General features: G+C 30.5%; 1 protein-coding gene across 3 annotated transcripts in view; it reads right to left on the reverse strand.

The window, feature by feature from the left end:
- Positions 1-24039, reverse strand: part of LOC118186159 (uncharacterized) — a 268685-nt gene that overhangs the window by 81576 nt on the left and 163070 nt on the right. For all 3 annotated transcript variants that reach the window (XM_085813997.1, XM_085813988.1, XM_085814006.1), the window contains 7 exons: positions 22023-22151; positions 21785-21922; positions 16681-16956; positions 15615-15725; positions 14865-14984; positions 12967-13015; positions 10375-10489 (listed from right to left, as the gene is read on the reverse strand). In XM_085813997.1, coding sequence (XP_085670123.1) covers positions 10375-10489; positions 12967-13015; positions 14865-14984; positions 15615-15725; positions 16681-16956; positions 21785-21922; positions 22023-22151 — 938 coding nt within the window. The remainder of the gene's footprint in view (positions 1-10374; positions 10490-12966; positions 13016-14864; positions 14985-15614; positions 15726-16680; positions 16957-21784; positions 21923-22022; positions 22152-24039) is intronic.

Genomic DNA, 24039 nt, shown 5'->3' on the forward strand with positions numbered 1-24039 from the left:
TGGTTATGAAGCAAGCTGGGCAGGGAAAATAACCCTGAAGTGCCTATTTTAAAGCAACAACTATAGCTGCAACCATAGTTTTAACCTCAATACAAAAAGTGTTTTCTTTCATTTCTTTCCTTAACTAAGAATTTTTATAGTATAGTTATTTTTTTTTACATGAACAGTTAAGTTTTATTAGAGTATCCATTTTATTCCTACAAAATGTAACTAATCTTTATATTTTGAACTTATGTATCTCAATATCAAACATTTTTGCTTTGGTTTCAGAACAAACACTGCAGACTGCTCAAAAATATAATCACAAGTTAGGTTTACTTTTCTTTACATTACCATTAATAGTCTACTTCTGTTCTTTGATTTCTGAACTTTACTTTGTTTCTCTTTTCTGTTTACACTGATACCTTGATTTTTTTGTTTTTTAGCTTTTACACTGATTTGAAAAATGATTATCTTTTTTTATACTTAAGGCACATTTTTCCAGATGCACTTTACTTTTAATGTTTATAAAGTGTTCCACATTTAGAATGAACTTTTATTTCATGTTTCAAAATACTTACCTTTTTAGTTAAATTCTTATCATGTTTATTTAGCTATTGTGTTGCACTGTACTTACAATAGTGTCTTCATCTTTTATTATTTTCATTTGATATGCACTTAGTTCAGCAAATCTGCATATATCAAGAGTTTTTTATTCTAATGTTAATTCTGTGTCATGCAATTATCTTCATCAGACACTACATCACCTCTAATACCACAAACAATTTTATCTTTCATTGAACTGCCCATTAACTGTGCAAACTCACCTAATCTAACTTTAGATTAACAAACTTTAGATTAACAAAATTAAGAAAAATTTACAGATTACTGTATATCTAGGAAAAATATTACATATGAAAGACATTTATTCTTTACCTGAAATCAAACTACTTCAGAAACCATAGATGATTCTGTAACTGACCTTCTAAAAGGTTCTCACACATTTTCTTCAAAAAAAGTATTATGCAAAGGGATTATTATTACAGTTCCTATTTTAAAATACTGTAAATTAAAAACCGCTGATCAGAATGACCTAAATTTAGAATAAACTGAATTTAATTTGACAAAGGAAAAATAATACTTTCAAAATTCATCGAGAGATGGCATTTTAATCATCAAACATGAGAATATTGTTAACAGAAGGGAAACAATAGTTAGCTAGGAAAGAATGATAATTTTATGGACATACAAGATTACAATGAGGCATATGATAAGCTCTAAGCTAGCATTCCATAACAACCCATATGTGATCAATAACCATCAGGTTAGTTAGCAAGCCAAAATAGTAACTGAATTTATCAGCATGCTCTTCAAACCACTGCAGCAAATTTCTGGCCTTGTAACATGAATCATCATCCTGCTGGAAAGGTTATAATGTTCCTCACTTCTTTGTCTATGATAAAATGTCGAGGAACCTAGCAAAATAAGTAGACAATGTAGACTCAAAAAGGGTTAAAATATTATTCACTCAAATGATTGATAACAGTTGGCCCCTTCTCGGGCTTACAGGAGAGTCTCCACTCGGGCATTTAAATCAGGATAAGAAAATAAGAAACTAAACTAATACTAACTAAAATAGACTTAGCCAAAGCTAAATACAAATATCTAATGTAGTTGGCCCTTAATTTACAGTAGCTGGCGATTATCAACAGGCACGTACAATATGGCCAAGCATAATAGATTCAAGAATGAAATACTCAGAAGGCAAATACATGCCACTAAGGACTCCTAAGCATGCTCTCTTTTTCGAAGTAAATTGAATTTCTTATAAATACTACTCCTAAATCATTTGCATTTTGCATTCAACACGATTCTAAAAACTCATTCTGGTAGGGAGTTGTAAGTGGGAAGGGAGAATTGAAAGGAAAGGGTTTCAAAGTTTAAGATAACTGTTTTAAAATTAAAATATACTTTACAGGGTCATTTTCCATTTGGAAAAACAGAAGCTATGAAAGGGTGTAACTAATCAGCAATAATGTCCACAGTTGCCTTGATATCTTCTACAACAACCAACAATCCCATTAGAATCCTACAACACCCAAAGACACCCATTAGAATATCCACTAAAGCACAATATTGGCCTATTTGGAAACTCTGACACGACTATCACTCATACACGGCCACCAGTGTGATGTAAAAGAAATTATGGTTACTTTACAAAACTTTTTCATGGCCACAAAATGAAAAGTTAGAAATTTTGAAGTCAACTTATTATGGGGATTAGAAATTTTATTGCAAAATGCAAAAAGTATAGAAAAAAAAATTTTTTAAATGATTAACTAACACCGTGTTCAGCAATGTACGTTTGAGACATCCAAGTTAACCCTTTGCGGCACAGTGTGTCCAGTCTGGACACACCTAAAAAGTCCCTTCTGTATGCACAGAAAAATTGAATCAAAAAGGATTTATATGTTACTATAGGTTACTCTGAACCTTCTTTATTTATAGTAGATGGCAGCTTAACACAAACCAGTTCATATATTTTAGCCATGTTTAGTTTTTTAAGACCCTCATTTTTCACAGAAATCTTCCAGGTTTTTTTTAGAGTATAAAAGGAATTGTTTGAAAAGAAATTTATATGTTATTTTTTTGGCTGTATGCTAATCTCCTTATTCTATATTAGTTTTAAATTTTTACCTTGTAATCTCGCTTAAAATCAAACGGCGAACCCTAGGTGTGCCCAGACCAGGCTTACCGATAATCTAGGACAACTTAGAGTCTGTATTCTTTGTTTCTCCGCATCTCATTGGTCAGTTCATTGACAACGATGCTCGTTTTAGCACACTTTTCGAAGCTCTATTCAATCAGTGTGCCGACTTTGGGCACACAAGAATTAAAACGATAAGTGCTATCTTCACAAAATTTTACTTGTGTACTCTTCTAGGCTAAATTAGACTGCCTACCTTTTTTTTTTTTTTTTTTTTTTTTTTTTTTTTTTTTTTTTTTTTTTTTTAAATCAAAACTCCAACTTTAAAAGGTAGTGTGCCGGAAAGGGTTAAATGAAAGATATTAGTCACTTTCAAATGGAATGGTCAGATAACTTTATTATTTTGAGCTTTAATACAATGCTATTATGAATTATTATTTGCATTTTCAGATTGAAGAGGTGTTAACAATGAAAGTCTGAGATAATTCTCTCTAATTAATGTGTACTCACAATCCAATGCATATATAACACTACAGTTAGCACAAAAAGTTTTTAATACATCAGACAAATTCTAGACAAGTATGCATTACGTTTTGAAATAAAAAAAAATATTTTGATATTTTAACATTGTTTTTACGAAAAAATATTACAATAGGGAAATACCTTATTTTAACTGAAGCAGTAACTTTATGGAAGACTAATTAGTAAATTATTACAAGCATGTATGTTCAGCATAATATACCAAGCTGAAATACAAGGTATTTAAAAAACAGCACATTTTACTTATTTACAAAACTGTTGAGTCTTGCTATATAAAAATGTGTTGTACACTATCTGACACAGAAAAGTAGAAAAACAGTATTCCTATTCTTAGTTATGAGTTCAGTACATTATTTCAATGTAACTGTTCATTGAAGTTATTTAACTGTTCCTTACAATTAAATTAGGTCAATAGTTTAAGGTGTACTATGTTGCCATTCTCTAGATCTCATACTTTGTTATTTTTTCCTGTCAATATTTAGATAATGTATATAAGCCTCATTTACTAGTCTCATAACCAGAAATCTGGATACAAACTGTTACAGCAGAGCATCCTGCAACTCTTGCATAGCTAGAATGCATGTGCATCAAAACTTACTGTCACTCTAATATATGCCAGTTTCTGCTGGGGGTATACACACAGAATAGCTGACACAGTAAAATCTCTTCTCTATCAAGTGGGGTTACACATAAATAGTCTCTAAAGAAAGTTCATGGATTAAAAAATACACAATTTTTTTTAAAAATTTATTCAGATACATCAAAAATGGCAACATTCAAAATAGTTCCCTCAACTATTAATGCATTTTTTGCCAGTTTCCATTGCAATGTTGCAAATGTATTTTTTATAGGTCCTTCAACCACTTTGTCATTTTACTCTTCTTGCACTTTTACACTCCCTAAACATTGTCCCACATCACTATTTTGATTTTTGCAATGAACTGCAAGGTAGAAATTCACAAACCTGCATTTGATAATGCACAGTAATGATGTGAAATTTATGTTTCTTTCCAACAATTGGACATTATCTCATACTGATTTCAGTTTATTTATACTGCAAGTTGTTTTATAGACTGTTTTCTAGAATGAATTCATGATGAAAAATTCCACAAATGTTGAAAAAACAACGACAAAGATTTAAATTTTGGATCTGTTTTTTTGAGACTCCAGAAGAATTGTTTTCCCTATAATTAACTCTTTAGCAAACATTCTGTCTGTCATACCACTAATCATTTCTCATATTCCTTGTAAATATTTCACCCAATTGAATAATATCAACTATGTCACTGTGGATTCTTGAAACAGCTGCTTCAAAATTTCATTCCTTCCAAGTCTGACAAAAAATTTGATTAATTCACTGATTCATTATCATACTGCTCTCTGTCAAGCACCGACAATATATATAAAAAAAATAAACAATATACAGTCAAAAGTCGTTAATCCGGACTCGTCGGGACTTCAGCGATTCCGGATTATCGATTTTTCCGGATTATAGATCATCTGTTTAAATCTCGTAAGATGGCATGCAGAAATTCTAAAATTTAAAATATGAAACCATAATTTATGAAATAAAAAATAATTATGATTTAAAGGGTATCAAAATTAAAAAAAAAAAAAAAAAGCTTAATATTTATTTGTTTACTTTATTAAACATTTCTTTCAATGTAAGTTGTTTAAGTTGCTTCGTTTTACGTGATAATACTTCCTCTTTAATTCTATAAACAGACATAATTTCTTGCTCAGTTACAAAGTTCCGCTGTTCAAGTCCCGTTAATTGCTGTGCCGAGAATACTGACTAACTTGTCAATCGAAATTTTTTCGTTTTCACTAACCTCTCTGTCACATTCTTCATGTCTTTATCCATTTTTTGCAGCAATTCCACTTTTTGTTTGTTGGACATCGAAACATACTTTCGTTTTGTAGATCCTTTGGAAGTTCCAGCATCAGAAATTCTATTTGACATAATTGAAAGTTCAAGTTTACTTTTATAAAATTGCTCTTACAGTCTGCAAAAAATAATAAGCGGGATCCAATTCGAAGATTAAGGAACAACGCAATCATTAACATTAACTGAAATAGATAATTAGATAATTTTAGCTTACACCGTCCGTTATACATTAAACGCGCAGGCGAAAACATATTCTGCACTTGCGCACACGCATATGCGCAGTAGTCAAGGTCTTACGCCCACGTGTAAAACGCCTGTGCGCATGTGCTAACCCGGCGCATGCGCAGAAAGTTTTTAGCTTTGAGGTCCGGATTATAGATCATTCCGGATTATGGGTGCCCGAACTAACGACTTTTGTTTGTATATAAAAGAAATGTCATTCACATCATATATATCTCACAAAATTAAAACCTATACAGTCAAAAGTCTTTAAGCCTAACTCGTCGGGACTTCGGCGATTCCGGATCATTGGTTTTTCTGGATTATAGATCATCAGTTTAAATCTGGTAAGATGGCATGCAGAAGTTATAAAATTAAAAATATGAAACTCTAATTTATGAAATAAAGAGCACTTATGATCTAAAAGGTATCAAAATTTACAAAAAAAAAAAAGCTTAATTTTGTTTACTTTATTAAAAATTTCTTTCAATGCCCGCATGCGTTAAGCATACATTACGCATAGTCGAAATTAGAAAATTGCAACCAGAAAACTATTTGATATGTATTTGTGATATTTATAATGATGAGGAAGTTGATTTAAATCATATCAAAAACGGAGTACATCGAGATGAAATACTACACTTAGTAAGGTATTATAAGCAGAATAAAATAAAAACATCTGTCCTGAAGATAAGGATAGTGTTGACAGATCAACTTCCAGTTCATTGTGCCCCGCAACAGAAATAAGGAAGCACTTTTGTGACCTTAAGAGAAGAAAAATTTATGCACACACATGCACCAAAATAAGTAAATAAATAAATATCTTACGTTTTCAGATTTTTATTTATTTTGGTGCATACATGCATGTATTTTGGTGTACAAATCCTTTTAGGTAATCGTAAAAATCTGAAAGCCTTCAGCTTATCTGAAGCTTTCAGATTTTAAATGATCATAAATTTAATCATCAGCTTAAAAATCTGAAAGCTTTCAGATTTTAAGTTACTGGAAAGGGTTTGTTAAGGTTTGTTTATGCTCTCGCTGGACTTGCAGTCTACCAGTTTGCTATTACACTCACTCCTACAAAACCCCCTTTTTTTGTCTTTTAAGCTTTATTATTAAGCAGCATTTTCTTTGCCCTTATGCCATACACAATTCAACAGCAAAATCACAATAATTTTAAAAGTGGTATAGGAGTATATGTTTAGGATCCAAGATGCAGTGATTAAGTGTTAGCACATATTTTTATCAATGTTCAGTTTTCTTACTAAGACAGCTTTACAAAACTTTATTTTTGTCTTTTTATCATTAATGCTTTGTATGTTTATTAATTAGCATTCATTAAATATTTATTTACAAAACAGTTCATGGTGCTTAAGCCCCATAAAATTCGATTCAACAGCCAAATCACAAAACATTAAAAATGGCATATGTTTAGAATTTCTGACAGACAGTCTCACATTGAGTTTATTAACGAAATATAAGATAGATAATAGTACAAATTCAAAATTCCGACTTCAAGGTGGCTATATTCAGGTGGAGGACTACATTATTCAAAATTTGAAGGCTCTAGATATTGTTGTTTTTTCACAATGTGAGAAACATACATTCGTGCAGATTTTTCATTATTTAATTTCTTTAAATATATTACAAGGCAATAATATTTGGAGGCAAAAACTTGAAAGTGATACAACGCATTTAAGTGTTTCAATGCAAAATGCCATTTCGAGACTAATATCCCATTCGGGACCAACATCTCTTTTAGGCTTTCAAAAAAAAAAAAAAAAAAGCACAAAGTTAATATTTGTTTTGTTCCATGACATATTTCTTTCAACAAAAGCAATTTCATTTTTTGTATTAATTAATTTCTCTTTAATTTTATAAAGACATAACTTCCTGTAATTGCCATGTTGAAAATTCCTACTAAATGGTCAACTAAAATCTTTTCATTCTGAACAACTTTGTTAATATCATTTCCCCCTCCCATTAACGGTGGTAACATTTGAACCTCCCACAGGATTTAAAAACATACTACAGATTTTGCACCTGTTAGTTCATGACTGAGGCATTATCATTGCAATGAAGACTTCAGTTATATCACCTTTATACAATATTTATTTGCATTCCTTCATATATTTCAGTGAGTGCAAGAAATGCAGCTATACCAGGCAGAAAAATTTAAGACAGGCAAATTTTCTAGAATTAGGAAGACAGGGTGGCTAAGTCTGCATTGAGCAGTAAAAAGGCCTAATGTGAACCCTGTCACCAGTCTGATTCTTTTATTTGCATTCTTTCCTGACACACCAAGCTTTCTATCTAATTATATCTTTTTTATACATTTATGGTTTTTCATGACTTGGTATTTGCCAAGCAATGAACAAGTGATTACTCCATTTCTTCAAGAAATATGTATCCTAAAACTGTATTTGAGTAACTAAATCATAAATTAAAATGTGGCGTGAAATAGCAACATTTTCTGGATTTAAAATTATATTAAAGATTTCCATTAAGATTCTATTATTTCATTGATGAGTGACATGATGACGGAAATGGAAGACTTCAGTTACATCCTCTTTATTTAGCACTTCTTAAAATATACAATTAATCGAAAAATTTCTCTTTTCACTTGCTTTTACTCTTAATATATAAAAACCATCAAATTCGTGACTATCATGAACTTTCGTAGCTGGCTATAAATTATGCCAGATGTATTAAAAAAATATCTGCATACAATGTTGCACACAATAGATTTTATAATAAAATATTTTAAGAGTTCTTGAAAAGTCTTACTGCTGGCACTGATTGTTAAAAAGGCTATTTTATATCTGCATTTTCGTGAATTCTAATTTTGATAAAACACTAGTTGAATGAGAGGCATTTAGTTTCAAGGAAAGAGTAGAACAAATACTTCTCAGTTCACTGCGAAAAAATTAATAATAACAAATATGAACAAAATAATCATCAGAATTAACTCAAAAAAATTAAGAAAGAATGCAATTTGCAATGCAGGCTGAGCTTGAATTACATGGAATCTAATTCTTTAGTCCTGCTTCCCTGTTACAACAACAAAAGAAAACAAGTATGTATACATTCCACTTTAAACATGGGTTTTCAGTCCTCATTTACAGCACACAGGGCTAGAAAGATGGAAAAATGCTGTGTTCCCCCATTGCCAGATATGGGCCGAAAATGAGCATACATAGCTGCCAACCTTGAAATATTTTTAAAAAAAAAAAAGTTCTTGCACAAAATGCCTACAGTATATGGGAGGTTTTTATGCTACACCACATCATCATTTCAAATGAACTCCAAATTATATAAATTCACTTTATAACATGATCCGAGTAATTCAACTATCTGTAATTTGGCTTTGACATAAAATACATCAATATTTAATTAGCAAAATTATTCTAAATTTTATATTCTTTGGCTAATTTAATTCTGCAATTTTCTTAATAATTTTCTATTGAAAAAGTCTTCAATAGAAAAATAAACCTACAGTTACCAACAAAACAACTAACAAAGACGAGAAACATCGTTCTTGACTTACGCTTATGGGCAATCTATTTTATATGCATAAATGTGGATTAAGTTACCTGACACACTTTTGGAGGAGAATAAGTGAATACGCACACCATGTTAACAGACGAGCAAAAAATACATAATTATGTTCCATTACTTAAATACAAGTCTCTTGCTAATATAAACACACTTCCCAATTTGTACTTAATTTATTTCAGTAAACATCCAATTACATTTAAAATCATACAAATATAACTATTTTTAACAGTTTTATTTTTATTTTAATATTCACAAATATATAAATTTTGAATCGAAAATCTGGTTAAATGAAATTCAATATTTAGATATTAATTGCATTTTCTGCTTTTCTTGTTCTCAGTGTAAGTTTTAGAATAAAATTTCAAGTGTTTTTCTTAAAATTCTAGTTAAAAATTTTATTGCTGATTTAAGCCTCAATAAACATTATTATGTAATTTCTGAAATATAAAAAAGAAGCAAAATTTTGCAAAATTCGTAATTACTTTTTTAAGGATAAAAAGCTCAAAAATGAGATAAATATAATTTCTCATGTGTTAAACGATCCATATAAAACTATTAACAACTGTTAATATAAAAGATAATTTTTATTTGTTTGAATTATAGTTATTTCATTGATTTATTTACCTGAATCATTAAACTTACTTTATAACACTAATTTAACAACACAAAAGCATTTTCTATTTTAAAGGCCCAATCACAACACTTCAAGCAAGATATAAAATAAAACACATATTCTGGTATATTTTCTCAGCTGTATCAGATACAAAATATAAAAATTTAGAATTAGAATAAAAGAACTATAGCAAAAGTAAGAAGTTCTGTTTTCACAGTTCATTCATTCTTCATTGCGGATATGAACTTCTGCATATAAATTTCTCTTTAAGGATAGACAAGATTTAATGTATCAATGACAACTTAATCTCTTAGCCAAATTAACTACGAATTAAAAAAATTTACCCCATTTTCTACCAAAGTGAACAAAATATGTCATAAAAAAGGAAAATTTAGCATTTGAGATTTTTTTGACAAATGGTTTTCAAGCCAAAGGCTTAGACACATATGTCCCATCCATAGTTAATGGTGGGATACATATGTCTCACACACACAGTGATCCACTTACTATAAGCACACCTATTATTCTGGAAAACCTTATTATATGAAATAGATTTTACATCATATGGCACAGGATAAAGCATTCTTTGCATAACCCAACAATACACACTGAGCAACTCATATTTGTCCTTTTCTCAAAGTTCATTTGTGTACATTGAGCACAGTGGCATCTTGATTTTCCAACTATTGGAAGATGATTCCCAACATTCAAGAAATTCTAGGTACTTTTTTAACCCAGCAGTAACTTTTATACTTTTAGTAATTTTTAAACTTTTTTCCCCATTAGTAGTCAAAGTATATTACTAACTTCAAAAAATTTTTAATAAAACAAATCATTATAAAATATTGACATAAAGGTTCATATACATACCCTTCTCCTCCTGTGTCAGAACTTGTAAGACTAGATGATTCTGATTCAAAACTATGAAAGCTATTACAATTGTCACTTCTTTCTTCTGACTGATGTCTCCTTGGAACTACATTATCTACAAAAAAGCATAAAAGATGTTATGAAATTTACAAAAGCATTTAAGTTTTTTAGAGTAACTGTACTTAAAAAGAAAAACAGAGATTCATCAAGAAATTTTTAAATCACTCTGAAGAAAAAATTCTAAAAACCTATGTTGCAACATGTTTCAACACTATGGAAATTATATTATACATACATGTTTTTACATGCATATGGATTCATAATGGATTAAATGCACACAGAACTGATGATAGCTTAATAAAATTTGTTTCCCCAAAAAAGCACTTTACAATTCTGGAACTTTTCAAAAACTATTTGTACAGCTCTTCTCAGAATGACAGAATAGTATAATCAGTAGTTACCACTTCAAATACTAAGAATATTAAACACAGTGCAAAGTATATCAAAACGGCAAAGCTCACATGGAGATCTTTCGGTAGATTTCCGTTTTGTTAGCGCAAGCGATAAAGTTGCCAATAATGGTGCAACTAATGCCAAACGGAATATCCTTGATGGTAACCTTTAACGCCTCATATTTTCAAAACAACTCGCAGCCATTTGTTATCAGATTGATTGTTTCTTTCAATACTGGCATACAATTACATATAATTTTTACCAGATAGTTCAGTTTTATGCTCTAAGGCCATTCGCGGTAATTAAGTCAATTAGGATACAATCACACCACTTACACGAAGCCGAAAATATAGAAAAGGCGAAGCCAAGGGTTAAATTCATCAATTCCAATGAGAATGCACTAGCGAAGTAAAGCACTGCAGTTTTACATAATTTCTGAGTAAGCTATTCATACAAATTGAAATAATACTTGCATTTAAACTTGTGTTCCAAATTAAGATTTAACTTGAAATTAATGTAGATAATTACTGACAGAATTAGATTTTTGTAGCGTAGTTTACATGAGATGAGATCACTTGGGGTCACGTGATATGAAATGGCAAATCGGGATGTTGAACCATGTTCATAGTAAATTTTTATATCAATGTATTTTCACAAATTTACTGTCTTTATTTATTTGTTTTAAACAAAATTGTAAACTCTATTAAAATGTTTATGTCTTCAAATAAAAAATTCTTTAACCTATTTAATCATTTTTTAATGTGTATACTATATGTTGTCGCCAACAAAGTCTGCTTGGTGAGATTTGCGCTGGCGAAACAGAAAAGTACCGATCTTTCAATTCTCCGAACTCAACTCTGAGCCAATGCTCTCTCCGATCTTACATAGAAATTTCCAGTTTCTTCAGTTTCTGCAAATGCATTTGCAGTTTATTAGTTAATTTATAAAAGCTTTGGTAATGTCACTTAATATATAACTGATGTAGAATCCTTTTTAAAATTTTTTGTTGACTTTTAAAAGCAAATCTTTTAAAATATTATATATCAATGATTATAGACTTAGCCAGTTAGACCAGTGGTAATAACTTGTAAGAAATGTTCTTCAGTATTCATTATGTTTAATATGTTCAGTCTGTCCTATTTCTCATGATATTGTCATTTAACTCTTTTGATTATTATTATTTTTTTTTTCCCCCAGTGTTTATGAAAAATCTGTCATGTTGCACGGTAGACAGAAAAGAGGAATCTTACTGCAGAAATAATAGATATGATGACTGCTATAGTGTTTATGAAAAATCTGTCATGTTGCACGGTAGACAGAAAAGAGGAATCTTACTGCAGAAATAATAGATATGATGACTGCTATAGAATAGCCAGTTTCTATGAATGAATTTTAAATAATTAAAAAAAATGAAACAATTAACATTTGAACTAAGATCAATATTGCCCATATATGCTTAAAATATAATAGTATGCCAAAATAATAAAAACATAATTGAGAAGATTTCAAGAAAAAGAACTTTGATTACTGATTTAATTTACATAACCAAATGAAAGTACTCCTGGTTAAATTAAATAAAAATACAGGTGAACTGTTAAAAATACATTTAAAAAAAATTAATATAGCCCATTCCTCTTTATGGACATTTTTTAAATACCTTTGAATTAATCATAAATTTGAGTTAACTGCAGATATCATTCCTATTATATCCCAGTTAACTAAGAATTGACTATATTACACTTTTATTTTTCTGTTATTAAAATGATGAAAAACATAAAGCAATAAATAATTAATTAAAAAATACAATTTTAAAAGGCTCTACTAAGCACATCATTTCACTAATTATAATAATTCTTATTTTAATTTAGCCAATTTATAGTAATTTTATAATAATCTAGCTAATTTATAATAATTTAATTTTAATTCAATTTGATTCACTTCTATTTATTTCTTCGTTCACTATTATTTTGCAATGAAGATAGGTTACAATAAATCCTAGCAATGTTAGTTTTTCTATACAGCACCATAAAAAAAATTACAATTTCTTTGTCTGAAGTGGGAAAATACACATTCATTATTCAATTTAATATTTCAATATGTATAAAAAATTGAACGAAATTTTAGAAAAAATTAACATACCATCTAATGTTACGTGAGGATGTGTATTCCATACACCATTCCTTTGACCCTACAATTATTTAAAAAAATTAATAAAATGAAATGAATACAATACATGCAGTCATATTTTTAAATATCATACAAGATAACCAAAAATTATTAATTATTCATAAAATGTCATAAATAGAAAAATTTGACAATTTAATGAAAAAATTATTAATTTTAACTACCTCCTCATAAAATGTCATAATACAATACAAAATTTTGATAATTCTTTAAATATAAAGCATTTAGCATCGCATTAGGAAATAAGTATTTGTAGATCAAACTTTGGAAAAATATTGTTTAAAGACTAGCTATATCAGGTTTAAATAAAGTTAAATAAGTAAAGTTGGGTTAAATAAAGTTAGTATAATAATTTAATAATGAGTTTTGGTTCAAAACAGACAGATATAAACCTATAGTTTTATGCATTGCTATATGTTAATTAAATCTGGATATGCTTGAAAACAACAGACACACATACACAAAATCATTTAAAAAATATTTAATATCTAATATTTTTTGATAACATGTATATGTAAATATATACTGAGGTTGGTCAAAAAGTAACTCATGATTTACTGTAACTTGATAATGCTAACTAAGCACTAAATAAATTAAATTTTGTAAGTAGATTTGTTCTTTGCCACTTAATCAATTTCCAATTTTTATTCCCTCTTGTTGCAAGAAAGCTATCATGGTTGATCAACTACACCAATGTGAGATGATTGAACAAATCCTGATATAACTTTGCAACATCAATTTACAGCTGTTGCTCTTGCTAGTCTATGGGGATAAGTAATGAATCAAAGTAATGTGTCTTTAGAAGCAATGACTTCAGAAGCAAGTGTGTGCAATGACTTCAGAAGTTTTGGTGTAGCAAATACAACATCTAGGACCAGCTACAATAAGGTAGACTGTCAACCATCACAACCATTGAAAAGGCTGAAATCAATGTAATTCACCCAAAATGATAGATGCATCACCATAAGGCAGATCACGTACTACACAAGTGGAGCTAAAGGATTCATGTTTATGCTAATCCAATGACTTGATACTCAGGACAAAAAAATTGTGCTCAGTTCCATAGCTCTTGATAAGTTGATGCAAATCAGGAACCATATGTATGATGACCTATAAATTTTCTCTAGGGATAGTCCATACAGCTTTCATGCAATCATCACATAATGAAACTTGGCTGTTTCATTTCAATCCTGAGAGTAAAAAGAAATTAATGAATGGAGACATTGAGGATGTCCAAGTTGAAAGAAACAACAATTTGAGTCATAGAACAAAATATGGTGATGGCTTTTTGGGATCAAATGGGGTTGATTTTCATTCAATTTCTCAAACCAGGAATAACCATTGCCAAAGGACAATATTGTTTATCCTTGGATACACTGCAGCATATTTTACGAACAAAGAGATAAGTATCACACAAAATGAACATCAAATAGAATAACAATACAATGTTATGAAAGTTCAGAAGATTGGCCGACTAGGATGGTATGGTGACACAACCCCCATGAAGTTTTCTATCTGTATAGACTTTTTACCTGTTTGGGTAATAATAATCTTTTAATTGGCTTTCACACTATGAAGGTTTATCTGCATGAGAAAAAGTTTTGAGATGACAATGAGTTCATTGCATGTGTGCAATGATCAACTTGAAGAGTCTTATAAACGTGCATTAATGTCATGAAATCAAAGATGACTGCAATACAACAAAATAAATGGGTCATATACTGAGTGATACTTCCAGAGAACTGAAGCTTCACTTTAAAAATTTCATTTTCTAATGATTATCATTATTCAGTTAGTAGACTATGCCTTACTTTTTGACAAACCTTTGTAGTAAAAAGAAAAAACAAAATTACCTCAACATCAGAATCAGATGTGCGTGGACTGCTTTCAGGACTAGAACAAGGTGTACCACCAGGTTTAACACTTGTGAGTGCTTTTAGTTTGTCATGAATTCTTTCTAAGTTGGATATTTCCTATTTACACAAAATCACACTCATATATGACAGGATATTATATACACAACTTTCATAATGTTTATTAACTCTGTTTTACGAGTCACGACTACACACTTAAAGCAAAATACACCAAACTGATAAATTTTAATTATGTTCTTAATGTATCTCACAATAAATTAAAATTTTTTCTAATTATTTATGTATTTAAATGATATTTCATCACATACTGATTTATACACAGAGGTATTATTACTATGAGACAAATTTCAATGAAATTTCTAAAATTATTAAAATCTAACTGTAAACATCCAATTTCTACGTATCTTAGATAAATCAATCGAAAAAATACAATGGCACATACAGTAAATAAAAATATAAAAACAGTAAACAAAACATACAGAGTAAAGAAAATAAGCTTTATACAATAATATACCTTCATGGTCAAAATTATTACCTTTTTGTACTTTGTATTTTTGTTTCAATATAAAATAATTTATACTACTATTATTTAAATTTTCAGAATGTATGATGATTACAATTTAATAAATTACCTTAAATCGCAATAATTTAGAAGCGGAAAATATTTCACATTTTCTTATACTTTTAACTGTAATAAAAATATGATTGAAAAAATACAAACATAATTACTTGACGTAATTGCTCTGTAAACACTTGTAACTGGCTCTCACACTTTAATTTTTCTTTTTCCATTTGAGCAACAAGAGACTGCTTCTGTTTAGATATTTCATTCAGTTCTATCTGTAATAAATTGCACATTAAATAAATTTTAAACAATAATAATAAAACGGTTTCATGTACAGAGCTTATAAAAAACTGTTAAAAAAATTTGAAAGTTTTCTGATTTTAATAAGCCTTTACCATATTTTAATATGGTAAAATTAATTCATTTAAATTTCTATATTAAATTTTAATATGGCTTAGCAGTAGTAATTATCAATAGACATGGCCTAGGTGGAAGACTAGAACATTTTATAGGATATTATATTATACATTTAGACAAACATGTTATGTATGGATATGTTATGTATCTTCTGCATATGTAAAAAGTGAAAAAATATGTAATAGAATTCTATGAAAATAATGTTTTTAATTATATATATCATGAATTAACTACATTTTCATTTAAATCATTCAGATTAAATAATAAACAAAAAATTTTAAGAACTGCATCTATTGCTTTTAAATAGTTTCAGATAAATTAAATACAAAAGAATAATATCTTACATTTTTTTAAATGAAAGCAAATGCAAATGAAAAGTGAATCAATGCAAAATTGTATTTCTAGACTAGCCTAAAAACTTAGAAATCTGTGTATACGAGAGTTTGCATTTATGAAAAATTAACAACATAACCTGAACATTTAGAGAATTAGAGAACTTAAAATGAACAAATTCAAAACGAATGAATTCTAAATTAACTGCTTACATTAATTTACTGGCACTTTCAATATAATAAAATTCTCTAGGTATTTTAAGATTATTTGTCAAATTTTATGACTATTTCAACATATAAAATTATCAAAATCATAATTTTCTGTATAGAAAATATGACAATTTAATTTTTAATAACAAAAAGCTCCTATTTGTAGTCAATTTCCTAAAAACTAATTCAAATAAAAAGAATAACCTTTTTGTGGCCTTTCATTAAAAATAGAGAGTGAAGGAAACACAAGTTGTCTCTTTTTTTTTCATACCTGCCTTTGAGCTATGGTTTCTTTAAAACATTCAATTTCTTGACTTAGTTCTTCTTTTTCTTCTTCTTCATGTGCCTGAGATTCCAGCTGCTGAAATTCAAGATCTTCAAATGCTTTCCTCTCTATATCTAGTAGCTCAGACTGTGCTTGCAGCTCATGAAGTTTGGATGTTATTTCAGCTTCATTAATGGAATTAGGCTGAATTGAATGTAATTCATTTTGAAGATCTTCTACTAATTTTTCCTGCTGCTGAACTTTGGCTTTGGCAGCTTCAAGCTATAACATTAAAAGATGAAATTTAAATGATGAATAAAAATACAGTTCGTTTTCTAATCGTAAAACCGTAACATAAGTTTTCAACTTATATAAGTAAATTATTTAAACCCTATTGACCTAACTCCATATTACTCATATAAGTAAATTAAAACTCTATACTAAATTAAAATCCTATATTAAAACTAAAACCCTATATTAGTTTTATAAGTAAAATAATCCAAATCCTATGCACATATAGGTACTTACGTATTAACGCAACCAGGCCAAAATTCGCAAAAATCGCCAAATTTGGCGACCCTACTTACGGCAACCCTACGTGTTTAGACGAAAGTTTATTTGTAAAAAGAAAAAATAACACTGGGCGTGTACTAGCACAGCAATGGGTTTTTGGCGGAATTTGCCGAGAAAAGAAAGAGACTTTTTTGGTTACTGTACCTAACAGAAGCGCCGTTACCCTCATGGAAAAAATTTGCAAAAATATCAAGGAAGGAAGCATCATTTATTCGGATTGCTGGAAAGGATACAATACAAGTGAGTTCGAAAATGCTGGATTTCTGCATGGAACTGTTAATGACAAATATAACTTTGTGGATCCGAACACGGGCGTTCACACACAACATGTAGAGCGCATGTGGGGCTCAGCCAAATGGCGCAACAAAAAACAGAGAGGAACAGCCCGTCATCATCTTCACTCATACCTTATCGAATTTATATGGCGCCAAGCTCAAGCTGTTAATGGCGAAGACGGTTTTCAATCAGTGCTAAAAGTAATAGCCAAAAGATTTCCGCCGAAAAAATAATTCTGCAACTTAATTCAAATTCGAAAGCGGAAGGGTTTAATTGCTATTTTATATTTTAAAACAAAATATAAAAAACTGTATTAAAAATTATCTGTAATTAATAAATGTACATTTTTATTCTATTCATACTTTTTTACGCAAACTTACAAATCGAACCAACCTGGTTGCGATAATATGTAAGTACCTACATATATAATCAGATCAAAATATGAACAAGCTATCACTCATACACTCTTGGACAAAAAAAGAAATGACACACCATGATGCACCGAGAAGATATAAAGCAAATTTGACACAAATTGATATGCATACAGGTTTTGACGGAAAATGCAAAATTTTACATTTTGGCTGCCAACGAATGAACGGTTGTCACTACAGCACATCTGATCTGCGCAACTGGCAGGATATTTAAGAGGAGAAATTACGATTAAATTCTTCATGAATTTCATTCCGTGTACTCTGGTAGACAGTAACTATGTCTCGCTTACAGGTGCACGAACGATATGCACAGATGTCAGAATTTGAGAGAGGTCGTGTAGTTGGGCTCAAAGAAGCCGGTTGGTCTTATTGGCGAATAGCTCGACATTTGAGCAGGAGTGGTGCCACTATTAGACGATGTTGGCAGGAATGGGTGAACCATGGCCACACACAGCGTCAAGAGGGAAGCGGCAGGCCTAGAGAAACGACAGAACGTGAAGACCGAGCAATTGTCAGAGCGGCACTCACAACTACAGATCCATCATTATCATCGATTGTACGTGCAACTTGTGCTTCAGTGACCGCAAGGACCATTCATAGACGGCTCAAAGAAAAGGGGCTGAGGTCACGGCACCCCTTATGTCAACTACCATTGACCTCTGTACAATGTCAAGTCCATTTGCAGTGGTGTCGAGCTCACTCACACTTGAACGTACACTCACACTTGAACGTCACTGACTGGAGTAGAATAGTCTTCAATGATGAGTTCCGCTTTGAACTGAGCCTCGATGACCAGCAATGGCGAGACTGGAAATGCCCCGGACAGCGATGTGATACCAACCTGACTGTCTTCCGGCAGACAGGCCAACAACCAGTAGTGATGGTCTGGGGTGTCATTTGATTTCATAGTAGGACCCCTTGGGTTGTCATCCGTTGCAACCTTACAGCACAGCGGTACGTCGACGAAGTTCTAAGGCCCATTGTGTTGCCCTTCATGTAATGCCACCCTGGGCATACATTTCAGCAAGATAATGCCCGCCCCCACACTGCACAAGTTTCTACTGTTTGCCTTAGTACTTGCCGAACATTACATTAGCCAGCAAGGTCACCGGATCTCTCTCCTATTGAGCTCGTTTGGAGCATTATGGGCAGTGCCCTCCAACCAGCTTGGAATGTTGATGATCTAATGTGCCAGTTGGACAGAATTTGGCACGACATCCCTCAGGAGGACATCCGCAACCTCTAACAATCGATGCCAAGGTGAATAACTGCTTGCATAAGGGCCAGAGATGGACAAACGCGTTATTGACTTTTTCACTTTGTAAAGCTCTATCACTTCAATAAATCATCCAATTTTTCTCCAACTGTTAATCATTTGATTTTCTGTACATGTACATCACTTCTACCGATTTCCGTCCCATTTGGATAACTCCTTCTTGGTGCGTCTTTTTTTTTTTTTTTTTTTTTTTTGTCTAAGAGTGTATATTGCTTAATATTTCATGAAATGTTTTTATTGTAATGTGTAATATATAATGTTGCTGTGATATTTACAAAACTGTACTGTATTTAATATCACAACTTAAAAAGCAGGATTTTTCTGAAAAACATTTTTGGTACAATGGAGTGGGGGGGGGAAGACACTTTATTTTAAATTCTTAATACAAGTTACAAGACTATTGTGTCTTTTTTTTTTTTAGTCCAAAGGGATTTGAATCCCGAAGGACTATTAGTTTCATTTTGGCATTTTGCGTCGGACTCATAAATGTCGGTTCACTTTTCAAACTGTTGCCACAAAATGTTAGAGTCCTGCATTATATTTGAAGAAATTAAATAATGAAAAATCTGCATAAATGTATGTATATTTCTCGTATTGTGACAAAACAACGGTACATAGAGTCATCGAATTTTGAATAACGTAATCCTCCAACGAATATGAGCATGTGGAAGACCAAATTTAAAATTTGAAATTTGTTTTATGATCGATTTCCTATTTTTTAAAACTTTGACGAATTTTTGATTAACAAACTCAAGGATTTCAAAGCGAGCAATGGCAACGTTGTGCAGAAAAAACATTTTTATCTCCAGCGCGTGAGTCTCTGTATTGGAAATTCTAAAGATATGCTCGTTTTAAAACTATTTTGCGATATTGCTGTTGCACTGGATCTTATGGTTTAAGTGCGAGGAACATGATATTTAATAAAGAAAGGTAACACACAAAATGTTAAAAAACGCCCCTTTGGACGAAATTTAAAATCTGAAACATTTCAGATTTTGTTTATTTTATTTTATTTTATTTTTTATTTATTTATTTATTTATTTTTATATATAAATTATACTCAGGACAAGATTAATCTGAAAATGCTGGAAAATGTATAAATAATGTTATGTTTGATAGGTGATATATCTGGGTTCCTGGGCTGGGCTATTTGAATATGGCAAAGCACATAAAAGCTGTCTATCTAAGGGAAGGGATGCCTTCATAGATAGTAACTAGTTTTATTTATTACATGCTCCACCAGCCGAAACACTATAATAAGGCACGACATGGCCAGTCCAATCTCCTTCCCCAATCCTTGGAGAGTACTTGCACTAATCGCCATATGCTAACATCAGTCATTAATTTGCTACCTGATAGTTGCTCGGGCTGCCCATCGCAGAGGGACATTATCCAGCATACCCGTTACGCTACCACCGGGGTACTAGAGCTGTTCCACTCTAGGACATGCAAGACCACCAGGCCGGCCAATAAGTGACCTTTCCAGGGCCTCCAGCACTTTGTGGGAGCTTTCTAAAGGAAACTGATTTGAATTCATGTTTCACATGGGGTAAACAACAAAACCATGCACACAACTCATTTGCCTGGAATCGAACCCAGATAAAACTTCAGTATTCAGCAGTAAAACAGTATTCAGCAGTCCTAACTCCCCAGCCTCTTGTTGAATGTGATACATTCAGATAATATACTTTTGCAGTTAACAGATATATATTAATATTTAAAAAATTTTAAATACATTAAAATAAATTCTAAAAATACACAACAGCAATTAATATTTTCACATTTTTATATTTAGAAAATCATATGAAATACATTCTCCTATTACAGAAAAAGAAAATAAGGGTAAAAAGTACATAATTGTTATTTTGTAAATTCTTTTTATATAGTATTTTATTTTAAAACTCTGCGACATTCTAATTTGTTTCTAGCCCCCACCGCAGCACAAAAAGAAATTATTGAGCCATTACTTCTTGATCAGATACAAAATTATGATACTCTATATTAATTTTTTTCACCACTCTTCACAAGAAAATCATGAGTTTATTTAGAACTAGCTCTAATGATATTAAAAAAAAAAAAAAAAAAAGAAAAGAAAAAAAAGAAACAATTTTAAGTTCTGCTCAAAAGAAATTCTAAGAATTACTTGAATACATATGTCAGCTGAAAGATAGAAGCAAAAAGAATTTCTTTTAAGATTTGAACAATATCAGTTAGCAGAAAAATTTTTTCCACTACATATAAAAGAAAAATGAGTAAAATTTTGTTTCCTTTTTCAAATGGCAATTTTATAACTTTTGCATCTAGCATAAGATACAAGTCCTAATCTTTATTAATAATTTCATAATTCAAAATCTCTTAATTCCCTTCCTGAATGCAACTTAAATAAAATTTTAAGTTATCAGTTACTTTTTATAATAATATTTAAGTGATCTAACATTATACCCAATACAAAAAAACATTATGCATTAATTTACAAAGACAATGAAAAGATTTTTCAGCATTCAATTATCAATTTGTATTTCTATTACTAAAAAAAATAAAATTTTTTATTTACCTCTTGTTGTGTTACTTCTGATTTTTGCTCAAGAGATAATTTCTGTTTCTGTATTTCAGCCAGTTTGTTACCTTCAAATATTTGCAACTGTTCCTTTTCTTTATATTCATTAGCTATCAGTGCATGTTCTAGCTGAAGCTAAAATGAAAAATATGTACCAGAACAAAAAGCATATTAATAATCGCATTCAAATAGGAACATATTTTAAAGATTTAGAATATTAAAAAATCAAAATCACCTCATTCAGAATTTCATTTTTTTGACAATCTAATTCTGATACTTTAATCTTTATTGAAGTAATAGCTTGCAAACACTCCTGCTTTTCTTTTTGCAACTTATTAATTTCATCTCCGAGATCTATGCTGATCTACATACAGAAATAAAGTTTTTAGCTTTCAAGGAAAACTAAATCAAATTAAAGAAAGAGATTACAAAAAAAAAAAAAAAAAAAAAAAAAAAAAAAAAAATAACTATGCAATACAATAAATAAATAAATGAAAGATCTAACTATTTTTTTAAATGAAGGCTAAAATTGTAGGGTTTATATTTATTTTAACTAACATTTATTTTAAGTTTAAACTATCTTTCCTGTCAAGCCTTACTTTCCCCTGGAACTGCCAATGCCAGAATATGTAAATTTTAGTAGAACGCGCAAGGATTCAAATTATCAGCGGAAGTATTATGATTTAAATAGAAGGAAACAAGTTTGGTGTGTGATATTCTTACTTCACGAGTGCGGAGGTAGTTAGTGAGAAATTGAAGAACCCCATGTTTCGGCCTATGTGCTTGGCGGGAAGTAGTGTTAATCGTTCAAGTGAGCTTCAAGTCTGCTGAATTAGCAGCGGTATTGTAAAACGCGGTGAGTTAGTTATTTTAGAGAGCCTCGTAGTTAGAATCTTGTCTTTAGTTTCTTTTCAGGTTATTATTTTTATTTGACCGCCAAGTAGGTGCCGTCTGTAAGCGTCAAGAGCACGCAATTGTAATTTTTACGTTGTATAAAAAGGGACTTAAACCCTTCACAAGATTCTATCTTTTATACAGTTTCCACAGTCACCCCTTGGTTGCGTGCAAGTTAGAGGCGCGCAACGTTATAAAATAAAGCTAAAGAAATATAAAAAAATAAAAATCTGTAAGCTTTCAGATTTTATATTATGTCCAAAAGGGTCATTCATTTAAAAGTTTTACAACATATGAAATAGATAATAAAACAAATTCAAAATCCAAAATTTGGGCTTCCAGGTGCCCGTATTCAGGTGGAGAACTACATTATTGCAAATTTGATGGCTCTAGGTACAACTGTTTTTTCACAATGCGAGAAACATACACAAATTCATGTAGATTCTTCATTATTTAATTTCTTTAAATAAATACAGGGCAATAGTATTTGGTGCCAACAATTTGAGAAGTGATTCAATGCTTTTAGTGATTCAGTGCAAAATGTTGTTTCGAGACTAATAGCCTTCTGAGCTAATACCCCTTTGGCCTAAAAAATTATCCTGTACTTCTTACCCAAAATACTTCAATCTCATCATACCACAGCAAAAAAATAAATAAAACAATCCAAGCTGAAACTTGGCCAAACAGTAGAAAAAAAAAAAGGTTAAATCTCTAGAACTAAATATGTTTTTCAAAACTTTACAGAATAGCTAAATATGAAGTACTAAAAAAATGAACTAATTAAAGCAAAATTTAAACAGATACTTGTTTTTTATACCAGCAGTTAAGATATTTGCATACTTTTTTGGGGGGGAGTGTGTGTTGATGTGAGAAAGAGTTATTTTATTATGCATAGATTTTTTATAGGGAAAAAAACTAGCATTTTTTTCTTAAATATTTAATGATATATTTTTAGATACCTTATGATAAATCTGATGATCTAAATGTTACTCTTTTTGCAAAGATATGAGCATTAATAACTACGGTAAAGACAATGACTAAGGTATCTGAACCAATTACTGACCAAGGTATCTAAACATGTATATTTCATTGCAATAAATTACATATAGCAGATACACTTTTCACCAAGATTAAATTTTCCTACAGATAAGATGATACTGGAAATAAACACTTTGCTGTTTAAAAAAATATATATAAAATAAATTTCTGATATGATTATAGAAATAAAATTTGGAGTGAAATAGCACCGATGAATTAAATCAGTGGAATGAAATACTGCCCACAAACTGCCGATGCACTGATGAATAAAAATATACTGCAGTTTATAATGGAAAAAACTAAATATGACAAATATAAAA

The sequence above is a fragment of the Stegodyphus dumicola genome, chromosome 1 (genome assembly GCF_044657685.1).
Source record: "Stegodyphus dumicola isolate Sdum_Otavi_A_Nest chromosome 1, ASM4465768v1".
NCBI lineage: Eukaryota > Metazoa > Arthropoda > Arachnida > Araneae > Eresidae > Stegodyphus > Stegodyphus dumicola.